At 34.9% G+C, this 13,867-nt stretch overlaps 1 protein-coding gene across 1 annotated transcript in view; it reads right to left on the minus strand.

The window, feature by feature from the left end:
• CSMD3 (CUB and Sushi multiple domains 3) overlaps positions 1–13,867 on the minus strand; it is a 131,040-nt gene that overhangs the window by 24,149 nt on the left and 93,024 nt on the right. Inside the window, exons 30-32 of the mRNA XM_039354551.1 lie at positions 9,521–9,632; positions 7,041–7,220; positions 2,987–3,052 (exon numbers count right to left, since the gene is read on the minus strand). Of these exons, the coding sequence (XP_039210485.1) occupies positions 2,987–3,052; positions 7,041–7,220; positions 9,521–9,632 (358 nt within the window). The remainder of the gene's footprint in view (positions 1–2,986; positions 3,053–7,040; positions 7,221–9,520; positions 9,633–13,867) is intronic.

Consider the following 13,867-nt stretch of genomic DNA (forward strand, 5'->3'; position numbering starts at 1 on the left):
AATTTAAGCTTTATCTGCTAAGAATTGTCCACCTATTCTTTTACTGTACACAAATGAGTTTGAGAACTACAGAAATTTCTTTCATGCTCAGCCTTAAGAAAGGATACTCAAATGGGGATATGATAGTATTCTACAAATACTTGAAAAAATGGCACAAAGAAGAAGGTCTCCTACCTTGAAAAGAACATGAAATAATGGAAAAAAATCCCATTATTATACAACTTATATGAAAGACTTATTAAAAAATAATCAAAAGAGAATTTTTCAGTACTGTCAAAAATATTAAATATATAAGCTTTCATGTTATATAGATTGAACTATATCCCAAAATAATACATGATGTGTTCATAGAGACTTATTCTTAGATATGACTTCTCATATCTCTGGGATCCTTGGTGCTCTCTGAACTTGGTTATTATTGATGAAGTTGTGTGGGTAGCCATTTATTGGAAGGTGTTCTGTAGATGTTGTGTTTCCTTTTTCTGATATTCAAGGTTGCTACAGTGTTTGTGCTCATTTAAATTATGTTCTTACACAGTTTCTTTTGTGGAAATTTGGATTGTTGCTTTGTAGTGGAGCACTTGTTTGGTGTGAGTAGTTTTGCAATAAATTTGCCATCATTACATCTGCTGATGAAGATATCCAGGAAGAGTAGTATGTTGTTTTCTTCTTCCCTAGTACATTTTATTCCTTGTTGATGGTTCTGTGTGTGTTCTCTAGCTGGTTATTTTTTTTTTTTTAATGACAAAGGTAATATCAAATCCGTACTTTGGGTTGCATACAAGGAAGTGCTATAGATTCCAGGCATTGCATTAAGGTCTCTGCTGTTAATCCTCAGTTCAACCATTAATTATAAATATTTTCCTCTATTGTCCCTTCTCATATCTATTAGGAATTTGAATTTTGAAATTAAGTACAGATTGATCAAAATAATTTTCTAGGTTAATGTGCAGACAGGAATATGAATAGTTTTGAATTTATACATGTATATAACATATAAATTATTGCAAATGGTCGTTGAAAAATGAAAATATATTTTCTAAGAAAACATGATTAAAATATATATCAAAACAGAACATATGCAAGAAAGTATAAAATTGCAAATACATGTATAAACAAGATAGACAAGACTGATGAATGCACAGTAGTAGATGAAATAGCAAGCACAAAAGATTAATTTTAATTAATCACTAAGAATGATTTTAGGTTATATTTAAGCCAACACTAAGAAAAACATAAGGAAACAAAATCTATTAGCAAATTTGACTTGGCTTTCAGAATGTGGTGGTCTGAATGCTTACTCTTTCCAATGTCAAAAGATTTGAGTCAAAATTAACCCATTAATGAAGCACTCACAAATTATGTGATTATATCTACAGTTGGATATTTAGCTAATGAGGCATTTCAATGGGGTACAAATAAATAACATAAACATTTATTTATAATCATATGCATATTGGATATACACAGATATATAGATATTGTTTACCACATGTGAAAGTACTCCAAAGGTATGTTCATCTTTGAAAAGGGAGATATTTTCTTCATTGATTGCTCCATTTTAGCAGAAGACTGATAAGTGCAGTTTTTCCATGCTTCAACAATATAGTTCCAGAAAAAAAATTACTTAAAATGTATAATATTAAGAAGCCATGCCCCATATCCTAGAAATATATAAAAATGCACCTGATAGAAAACTGTGTTCCACAATGCTTAGGTCTCTAAACATGTATAGTAAGACTATGCATCAGTTCATATAAGTAGGTGAAAATAGTAAAATGTTATTTGAATTCAGGCTGAAAAAAAGAATTAATGATCTGTAAGAAGAAATCAAAAGTTACATTTACATAAACCATTATGTGAAGCTTCTAAAAACCCAATTTTCACTTTATTTTATTGTGTGGGGCACTTGTCAGTCAGAAATGATTATATAAAATACCTCAAAAAATCAATTCTGGATTTACCATAAGAAAAACATCAAAATACTACAGTCTCTGTTTTCAGTGGAGCTTATTATTTTTTGAAAGGACTAGGTTTTTTTTAAGACATCTTAGAAATGAGTTTATAACCCATACAAAGCTATTCAGCTCACTAGATTAAAACAGATTATTTTTTGGTTAAAACAGAAACCAAATGGATATTTTTCTGGATTATACTGCTGCATTTGCACACTGGGAAATTATGCAATTATCCCTAAACTGTATCCTTTTTAGTGAATTATATTTCCTACTCTCTTCCGAAGCTAATTTTATAATTAAAGTGCTTCAACAACTAAAATAAGTTTACTCACTCATTTGGAACTAAACACGATTGGGTACACTGGCATTCTTTTATGAATATGTAAAATACCTTGTGACTATATATATAAAACTGTTGATTGCACTTTAAAAACTTATTAGATACAATACAAGCTGTCTTACATTAATAATGGTCATTGGAAGTAGAATTTCCATTGCTAAACAATGTGGTCATAAAGTGTGATATCACATGTCAGCATCACTTAGTGATGGAAATCCTGGCACTTCACAGTGGGTTGTTAAGAAAGTCCTTGATGGCTAATGAGCAGTTTGGCAGGCAAGTAAATGAGTGCTGCTGGGTGAGGGGGCACACAGGTGGCTGGTGAGATGTAGCACAGGCATGGCGAGGATTGCTGCAGGGTGTGGAAAAATGTGAAAAACTTATTGGAACCACTTGTGAGTTTACCTTCTGGCTTCCCCATTGACATTGCATTTGGGAAACAGCAGGAAAAGTTGCAAATAAAGAACACCTGACTGTGAGGCAGTAAAACTGGCATAAGCATAAGCTGGTTACCAAGTGCCCAGATCACAATCATATGAGTGTGGGGGGGCTGTGTGCTGGGATGTCCAGAACTTTGAGAACTGATCTTATGTGCTCCTTGTTCAGCACCACCATACCTTTGAACAGTTGTTGAATGAGTGGTCTTTAAATGAGAACTATTTAAAATCTTAGAATAAAAAGTACTTACCATTTAATTTGGGGCTTGGTGTTCCCAAAGCAGGTCTAGGATCTTTCACCAATATTTTGGAACCAGCTGTTGATAAAAGTAAGAACATGTAGATTGCTTACATTCAGGCTACTCATTCACAATAACATTAAACCATTATGACATATAAACCTTTTAACATTTAATAAACACATTTATTAAATGTTAAGGTATTCGGTAAAATACTCAAAAGACAAAAATCAGTGCAATTAAAACCACAAAGATGTTTGAAATTTTTCTGTACTGCATATGCAAAGAATTCAAATTAACAGAATGTATTATAATAATGATCCTACAAAAATTATAACTTTTATAATGTTATAAAAATTATAAATTATAATTGTTATGAATCATTATTACATTCATAGTATATGAAATCAAAATTTAATTTTTAAAGTGCTATATCTACATTGCTCTTTCTAAGTATCACAACTCTTTTGCAGTATTGCACATTTTACTAGCAAGTTCTATCTTCTCCTGTTCCCTTTGGGATCTGTTCATATAGTTTAGGCTATTCAGATTCCATTTGGTAGAGAAACCTGATGCATTAACTGTTTTTAATCATGCATGTTTTATTTCTAAATCACCAGTTATTCAGGTGAGATGGGCAGTGTAGAAATTTGCTAAATAAATAAAAATAAATTATACAGATTAGTCTAACAAGATAGATCAGCCAGGAAACACAGCTAGAGCAGCTAATTTAACCATAGTAAAGTTATATTAACAGAATCTTGCAAGTCTGAAAGTACAAACCTCTCCTTTCCACTTTACAAAGCTCAAAAAAAAACAAAACTGTGGAGGGTTCCTACTGAATCACTTGACCTATCCATACTCCTGCTGGGGGCTAAGTTGCCTTTTCTCTGTACATTCCTTTGTCTGTGATTCTTCACCTTGTCTCCCAAGGTGATTCCCACATACTGTTATAATAATTCTAAAATGTTCTTCAGATGGTTTGCATTTGCTAAAGTGTGTGAAACTAAACTGATTCACGTTAAGTCTACCTGAAGTGAAAAGAATCAATCCCACGAACTCTGTGTGGAAGTCCAGGCTGCTTCTATGATTCTAGTTAGGTAAGAACAGATTTGCAGATTTGTTAAAATTGTAAGCTGCATATATCTAGAAATGCTACTTCACACAAATAATGTTTCTGCATAATACCAATGTGATTGGTTTTCCAACATTAGGAAGACTTTCTTGAATTTTGGTTTGTGATGACTAGGGGTAGATGGGGAAGAAAATCTGATTAAAGCTTTTATTCATTTATTTATTTTGCTGTTAATAGGGCAGCATATTAAGACCAAAGAATCACACAGATTTGATCCTTCAAGGTTAGTTGGTGAACTTTCTATTGCATCCCAATCTGGAAGAAATGTTTAGATTATATATATTTCCATGCATTGGGGGAGTTGGAGGAAGAGAAGGAGGATGATGAGAAGGAGGAAGAGGAAGGGAAAAGAGAAGGAGAACTACTGCTAGGAAGTAAGGCTGTAGGTAGGCCCAAGTGTTTAATATAGTTTCACTCAAATATTTATTTAAAGTTGTTGTTCCCAATGCTACAACAAACCAATAATAAATATTAATATTAATGCATAATAAATTAGTGGATGCTTCAGATCAGATTATTGTAAGCATGTATGAAAATTCATCTATATTCATATATATTTTAGAAAAGAAATAGATATATGATAAAAAAAAAAAAACTTCACAGTTTGAAGGCTGACCAACACAGCTATCCCTGTTATGTTTTCGATTGTGGTGAGAAAGATATATTTTTTTATTCTTTATATCACCAGCAAAGTCACTTTTCTGTGAAATCTATTCATCACCAACAAAAGAAGACAGAGGAATATACTGCTTTCCCCTTGACTCCCATGACCTTTCCATTTGGAAATAACAGCCTTTTATGCCTTTTCTGTTATGTTGAAAATCTGGAGCAGATTCATATTTCTCTTTACTAATGTATGAAGAACAAAGCACCCATGGAGTTTGTCTTCACAACTTCCTCCAAAGTGTCTTTGTGCATAACTGAATTGAAATTCTGAAAATCAGAATTAAACATACCAAACAAAGCTGGTAGCTGGAAAGGATAATAATAACAATCTTAAAAAGATGACAAGAAAAGAAAATGATAAAACTCTCATGAGTGGGGTATACAGTCTTTCTTATTTCTGTGTGCCAAGCCCAAAGGAAAACATGATTAAGTTATTTCTTCTCTATGTCATTGTCAGGAAGACCTGGAGGAACATTGTCCATGGGGTCGCGACGGGTCGGACACGACTTCGCAATTAACAACAACAATGTCATTGTCAAATCAAGGAGCATGGGCAGTGGTGGAGATTTCAGAAACCTAGACCACACAAGATAACAACAAGTAGAAACCGGATTTTGTAACTATTTTCTGTCAACTGGTGGTTGCATGGATTTGTGCAGCCTAGAACTGGTAGTCCCCTCTGACCTAAGTAAAGTGTACTAAGCCTAATCCTTAAATACTGAAGAATGTGGGAAAATTTGTTGCTGTAGCAGCTTGCTAAGTTTCCTCAAAATAAGATAAGATAATAAGAGATGGTTGAACTGCGCCAGTTCAACCATCTCTTGAAAATCCTTCAGAATGGGAAAAAGAGAACAATTTTTTTTTTACTTTCAAACATAATTGCACATTAACAAGCCAAATTCAAAAAGCACAAGCTGAGTTCAAAAGTAAAATAGAAATATAATTTCAATTAAATGAATGAAACTATTTTTCACTTTGTCCCTCTCAAATGCAAAAAAAGAGTTCTGTGTAATCTAAGTTGGGTTGATTATTTATTTATTAAATTTTTATGCCACCCAGAGTTACCTTGACCAAAGACTTTTGTTCTGAACACATCAACTGTAGCGATAATAATATATTTTAGGAGAAGCCCTCATATTCTATCACTTCTGACAATGCTATACAACACGGTATCAATAATAGAGACCTTCAAATTTCTAGGTTATATAATATCTAAGGACTTAAAATGGACACCTAACATCAAAAATGTCATCAAAAAAACACAATAAAGAATGTTCTTCCTGCGCCAGCAGACTGCCCAAAGAGCTACTGGTATAGTTCTACAAAGGAGTTATTGAGTCTGTCATTTGTACCTCTATAACTGTCTGGTTTGGCACAGCAATTAAATAAGATAAACACAGACTTCAACTGATAGTTAAGACTGCAGAAAAAGTAATTGCAAACAGCCTGCCTTCCATTGAAGACCTGTATACTTCATGAGCCAGAAAGTGGGCTATGAAAATATCTACAGAACCCTCATATCTTGGATATAAACTGTTTCAAGTTCTTCCCTCAAGATGATCCTATAGGGCATTGCACGCCAAAACAACAAGATACAAAGACAGACTTTTCCCCCATGCTATTACTCTGCTAAACAACTAATTCCCACAACACTGTCTAGGATGGCAATCCAGCTAGTATGGCTGTATTACCTATTATTCTTCTCATCTTTCTTATTACCTATTTCCTTAGCTTCTATGATTATAACTTTGTTATTTATATATCATGCTTTATGTTGATTTTTTAAATTTAGTATCCTATTATGATTTACATTGTTTGCTTATTTGGTATCCTATGACTATCATAAGTTTATATCTTATGTTTTATATTTTATGATTATGATCATGAGTTGTTGCTTGTATGTACACTGAGAGCTTATGCACCAGAGACAAATTCCTTGTGTGTTGAATCACACTTGGCCAATAAAGAATTCTATTCCTATTCCTATTCCTGCTCTATTCCATTCCATTCACATTTTAGTTGTCCATTGTCCTGAGTACAGCACATTTATTACAAGAGTAGATAGGTATTTTATGTAAAAAAAGTAAAATAAATAACATTTATATCAGGTAGGTATATAAACTCTGCCTTCATTTTGGTAAAGGGTAAAATGAATTTTCCACATCCTTAATATTGGAAGAAAATGTGAATACAAAGAAACAAAGGAATTGGCAACTATGAAATATTAATTCTTCCAAGGAAGAGGAAAGATATGCAATACATTACCTTCACAGAAAGGAACCTTCCCTGTCCATGTACCATCAGATCTACAGACTCTGTGTTCTGATCCTCCTGCTAGAAAGAATCCTGGTTGGCATGTATATATCAAGGTATAACCAAGGGATGGAAGATCCATTCCTGCAACGTTTGTGTGAGCTGGAGATTCGGGCTGCTTACAGCTGTGAGCTAAAACAAAAATGCACAATTCATGTTATACATGACACGCAATGGCATATCCTTCAACTACAAGTAATGATCATTGCTTAAACTGTTCTGAAATGTGTGAGAAGGTCTTTAATAACTCCACACTTTTATTAACACCTCAATTTATGTCACACCATGCCTGGGAGCAGTTAAGTAGTGTGGTTGCTTTGGCAGTAGAGACAGTGGATTACATCCCGTATGTTCCCCATATATTTGAATACTAGAGACGATGTGGAAGATGAAGAGCATATCCTTATGCTTTATCACTGCATTTTATCTGGGAAATCTTTGCACCAGTTTTATCACAAATTACATAGCCTGGGCCATAATTGTAAACATTTATGCTTGATAGTTCTATATGTGTTCAAATAGAATAAATGGATAACACATCATACATATTTGCCAGATAGCAACAAGAATAATAGAAATAAGATAAACAAAACAACATTTTTAGTGGATCAAGCTGAGATGGACAAATAGATATTTTGAAACAGAATAATACAGGTTTTTTAAGTACTCATATTTCTTCAGAATGCACTGTCCCATTTGTCTCCATTTTTCATTGCATTTTAAATCCGTCTTAGTAATACTTTTCAGTGCTTTGAAATGAGAGATGTTCAGTTTCCTTAGGGTGTGTGTATGTACTTAGAATCACAACTGAATCCAAAATATCATTTGCTAAGGAAGACAGTTGTTAAGTGAGTTTTGTCCATTTTGCAAACTTTATTGCCACAGTTGTTAAGTGAATCACTGCAGTTTGCTAAGTTAGTAATATGGTTGTTAAGTGAATCTGGCTTCCCCAGTGACTTTGTTTCTTAGAAGGAAGCAAAAGGTGATCATATGACTCTGAGACACAGCAACCATCATAAATACATGCCAGTTGCCAAGGGTCTGAATTTTGTTCATGTGACCATGGGGATACTACAATGGTCATATGTGAAAATGGTCATAGGTCACTTTTTCAATGCAGTTGTAATTTTGAATGGTCACTAAATGAATGGTTGTAAGTTGAGAATTACCCGTATTACATTATATTTTTATTTTTATTATTAAAGCTGGAGAGACCTCTTTTCCACTCTTTGAAAGATTAAGAATAGATCAGTTTGATCTTTAAAGAAAGCTGGATGAATATTTTCAAATACAGTTAGGTCCTCCTTAATTACCATAAAATGTTTGAGCAAATTTCAGCATTGGTGACTTTGAACTATTTCCACAGCGTAAATTGTGTTCTGTATTAAAATTCATTAATTGTAATTGAATCCACATTTTAGCTTAAGATAGTGAAATATTCCCAATACATGGGGAAAGGGGACTCCAGAAACACCCAGAGAAGACTATATGGGGTGATATGAAAATCCAGGTTGAAAGTCTAAGGCAGTGGTTCTCAACCTTTCTAATGCCGCGACCCCATAATACAGTTCCCCATGTTGTGGTGACCCCCAACCACTTATACATCACCGGGTGCCAGGGGCGTGGCCAAAGAAAAGGGGGGAAAATGGCAGACAGCCTTGTTTGGCGACCCCCGTGAAATGGTCATTCGACCCCAAATGGGGTCCCAACCCACAGGTTGAGAACCACTGGTCTAAGGACTATTAAGACTGCTAGATAAATAAGAGTCTTGGCATAATTTTTTAAAATATATGCATTATGTGGCAGTATGTGGTTGATTTTATCTGGGCTAGGAAGTTCAGCAGAGTTCCATATGGGTCTATTTTGATAAGATAATATCAAGGAATCCTAGGCTGCAGGGTTATTCTCTACTATATAGATTAGTGAATATATTAATGTGGGGTTTTTAGTGTTCTCTGAGCTTGGTGGTTTTCTTGAAGACATTTCATTCATGTTAGCACCAAGCTCAGAGACCACCAAGAACCCCACAGTTCAACCTGAGCTAGAAGTATTCTCTTCTGTCAGACTATATTAATATTGGTTTCTATTTTATTCCACCTTAGTTCATCCTTTCTCAATATTAGTTTACAACTTTAAAAAAACGAGGAAAGAAAATCAGCACAACACCAGCATTTAAATTGGTGTTTTCTTAATACAGTTAGCACTTTTTCATTCTTTTTCATAAAAATACATATTTTCTGGGAAACTATCTCCTTATATATAAACCTGTAAATGTTTAGGTTGTTTGGAGAATGGCAACACAAATAAAACACTATTCTTATTTCTTGTTTAGATACTGATCTGAGGCATGTGAGTCTCTAGGCAAAAATTCACATCACAATATTATTCTTTTTCCATTCTGTATCTGACATTTCTCTCTGTTCATGACTTACCAACGCATTCAGGTTGAATCCCACTCCATGTAAGATCAGAAAGGCAGGTTCGAGTTGTAGACCCTTGAAGCAAGTAGCCTTTTCTACAGTGAAATTGCACAATATTGCCTATCTATTGAAAGATTAAGAATAGATCAATTTGATTAGCGATCAACTCAACATAGAGAGATCACAGACACATCCTCTCTGACAGATACACACTAACCTAACAAATGTAAGATATTTTTAAACACTAGTTGCTATACTAAATAATCTATGAACAGCTTGGATATAAGACTAGGTAAACCAACTTTTTTTTAATCACTTACAGATATCTATTGTCATTAGGATTGCATCAAGTTGTGCTCCCTATTTTCATAGACATTTTGCTATTTCTTCCTCTTTTATACAGAGCAAGAAAATTCAGGAAAAGTTTATGACAAGGATCAAAAAGATTGAATCCATCATAAGAAATGCATAAAATGGCCAAGGAATAATCTTTCCCATCTTAATTATTTTTCCTCGTTATATTTAAAATGTACCCTGCTTATTCACATTTTATAAGCATTGACTGGTTCCTGATGGGTACATGCAAACACACAACACTTATGACCTGGATCATGGCAATGACTATGAAAAGGGATCAGTAGCTCCTTTCATACAATAAGTCACTTTATATTGGTGGTGTGTCATTCATGTCATTGATGTCATTGCCAAGAAAACAAAATGTCTCTCACAGATACAAATTATCTCTTCAGGCAGCTGAAAACCATAAATACCTCCTCCATTATACAATTAAATTTTGTCCTTGTGTTTTTTAATGGCTATTAACCTGACTTTATGTAATTTTAAATTTTGTTTATTAATTACAGTTTGCTATTTTATTGCACACAGCGAATCCATATTATGTTATAACCCATGAGTTACAACAATAAAATGCAACTAAATTAAACTGACCTCTTGAGGCACTTGGACTTAAAGACCAACTAGGGCTACACATGAATGAATTCCATGCAATAAGTTTCCAGCAATGGTAATTTCTTTATTATTTGATTCTTCTCTTATTTTTATTCACAATGCACTTGTTATCGCTACACAAACTCATTTCCCTAAAATATCAATATTATTTTTGTGAACATTAAATTCACTAGAAAAAGTTAGCTTTCTCCACTCTCCTCATCTCTTTACTGAGGTTCATATAAAACATGATAAAACTCACCCAGAGGTTACTACAAATATAATGGATCTATATTTATTTCTAATTTCAGACTGTGCCTGGGAACCTTTCAGAATTAATACATACATAAATGCTGAATTGACATTCGTGCAAACATGCTACAAAATAAACTACAAAGAAGTAGAATTTAATCCTTTGCACATATGACAGTTTCTCTAAATAGATTCCTATTATTTCAGTTACATTCTATGCTGCCCAATAATGGTTGCTGGTTTTATAAACAATTTTCATGTGTTATCAGCAACATTTCTACACATATATCTCAAGTCTTAAGAATTCATTTCAGGAAAATAATCTCCTTCTAAAGCTTGCAGAGGAAGCTGGCAAAAAACTTTTACTTTGCCTTTATAAAACGAATGCGGCTTTTTTGGAAAGATATATGATACAACAAAGCAGTAGACATGTTGGAGAAGTCATTAAAGGTAATGGTTGCAATTTGGTACCGTCTTATTTATTTCTCACAGATCAGATTGAAAAAGAGAGCTAGTAACCAAGCAAGTATATAGACAAAAACTATAATTTTACTAGTATTAACTATAAATACTGGAGAAGCCGTATTTTTTGTTCAGGGCAGTGCTTCTCATTTTCTTACTGCCCTCCTCAAGTTGCAAATGTGACCTTTTCTTCAGAAATAATGTCAGTGCTGCCTTTAGGGTAAAACGTCTACTGTGATAGAATGGAGCAAGCCCATGGACATGCTGTTAAAATGTTGATTGGAAAGCAAATCTCATTAAAAATGATCAAAGACTAAATGTAAGAGGATAGTAACTTTTGAAGCCAATAAACTTAGGACGATGTTTATGAATTTGATTCTGGGTGAAGAAATGGCTCCACAACCACTTTAAAGAATTCATTTTGAACTGTCTTGTGAAAATTGTGCTTCAGGAGGCTAAGGAATATAGTGAGCTGGGCCAACTTTAAGCTAAGCTATACTTCTAGAAGCTCTGCCTATCACTAGTTCTGTCCTCCATTATCTGTTTTTACATAGAGATTGAATCCTTCCTTCCTTCCTTCCTTCCTTCCTTCCTTCCTTCCTTCCTTCCTTCCTTCCTTCCTTCCTTCCTTCCTTCCTTCCTCTCTCTCTTCCTCCCTCCTCCAAATGGCCTATCAAAGCAAGGCCCAATAGTTAAAAACTTCCTGCCCCCTCCAATTATACAGCAGTGTAGGTTAAATATGAGATTGTCTGCTTTTGTTTCAAAGAGATCTGGGGGCATTGAACAGGGTAGATGTTTGATTTTGTTTTGTGAAGGGACAAATGGAAGATTAAATCATAAAATGGAGTCCTTGGTGCTCTCTGAACTTGGTAGTTTGTTTGCAGATGTTTCATTATCCAACTAGTAACTCAACTAGGTAACATCAACATTTAGGTTGCCCAAATGGGAACATCGTCAATGCTAGTGAGGGTGGAATTTGCTCTCTGTTTATATAGAATCCCTTGATCTGTCACTGTTGGTGGGGGTATTGTTTCTTTTTTGTTACATTGCTGATGGGGGTTGCACTGTTGGTGGGGTTATTTGATAAGGCTGCAGTAGCCTGAAGCACCAAAACATGTTAACTGACAACCTTTGTTCTGATCAACATGTTCTGACAAAATTAAAAACCCACACAACTTTATCAACCCACTACAGCAGAACCAACACAATGTAAAGCATAACACAGCCGTATACTAACAACATCTTAGAAACAACCAACAGACTATTACAACTACCTGGCATCACTGTAGGACACAAACCAACTAAATTCCTCCAAGTCATCATAATTAAACCAAAAGCTCCAATAGCAGCAAAAGTAAAAACAGGAGTCATCTACAATATACAATGTAAGGACTATAATAGCTACTATTAGGACAGACAAGCAGAAGACTAGAAGAGTGCATCCAACTAGTAATCAGATGACCTGAAAACTCTTTAACCTCACATCACATTGACATAGTTTCCACTGGAAAATTCTGAGCATCCTAGACCATGGGTCAGCAACCCATGGCTCTGTAGCCACATGCGGTTCTTTTAGCCTTCTCCTGAGGCTCCCAGCCTCCTCCGCCATTTGCAGAGAGAGAGAGAGAGAGAGAGACAGAGAGAGGCACCTGCACTTCCCTTCTCTCTCTCTCTCTCTCTCTCTCTCTCTCTCTCTCTCTCTCTCTCTCTCTCACACACACACACACACACACACACACTGAGTGGGGGAAGAGCACTGGCAGACCAAGGGCAGGAGAGAGCTTATCAGCTTGTCCGACAATAGCGTGAAGCCAGCTTGCCAAGTGAGCAGAAGATCAGAGAGAGGGGGGGAGAGAGGGGAGGGAGACAAAGAGAGGGAGGGAGGGAGGGAGGGAGGGAGAGGGAGGGGGAGAGAGAGAGAGAGAGAGAGAGAGAGAGAGAGAGAACTCATGCACAGCAGCCTCTATTTCTTTTTAATTAAACTCTTCAATCAAGCTTCTTTCCTTTGCGTGCTCGAGCATGCACAGGTTTTGCAGCTCCCAGTGTTTTCTTTTCTCTGGGAAACAGGTCCAAGTGGCTCTTTGAGTGTTTAAGGTTGCCGACCCCTGTCTTAGACCAAGGTAAATCCAAAATTCTTGGAATTCTTGGAAGCTTGATGTTCAGCCAAATTAGCTATCACATTTGCACATCATTCAAGAGAGACAATAAAAAGCTAAGAAGGAAAGAAAAAGACCAGAACACATTCTCTCCAGCAACCAATAGTCAGATAATCAGGGATTAATACCAGACAAACAAGCAGAAAACAATATCCTAATCAAGTAACTGCCAAGTAGAAAACGACACTCACTAGCACTGATGATGTTACCTAACCACATTGATGTTACCTAATGCAGAAATACAGTATCTGCAATCAAACAACCAAGCTTGGAGAACAATAAAGACTTCAAATTTCAACTCTGGCCTATATATATATTCTCCTTTTTAAACTAAAAAACCCATTATATTGATTCAACCCCGATTTATTATTTTTTTTTAAAAAAATAACCCTTTATTGCCAGGGAAGAATACTTGAAAAAGATGGAACAATATTATTGAAGTCACCAGGAACTTTTATTTTTTTTACTGTTCTGTAAATTCTTTATTTCTCCCCTTGGCAATTTTTTCCAGTGTTCCTACAAGATATCTATCTCTATTTCA

This window comes from Crotalus tigris, unplaced genomic scaffold (genome assembly GCF_016545835.1).
Source record: "Crotalus tigris isolate CLP2741 ecotype Arizona unplaced genomic scaffold, ASM1654583v1 scf7180000018559.1332295, whole genome shotgun sequence".
In the NCBI taxonomy this organism is placed as follows: Eukaryota; Metazoa; Chordata; class Lepidosauria; order Squamata; family Viperidae; genus Crotalus; species Crotalus tigris.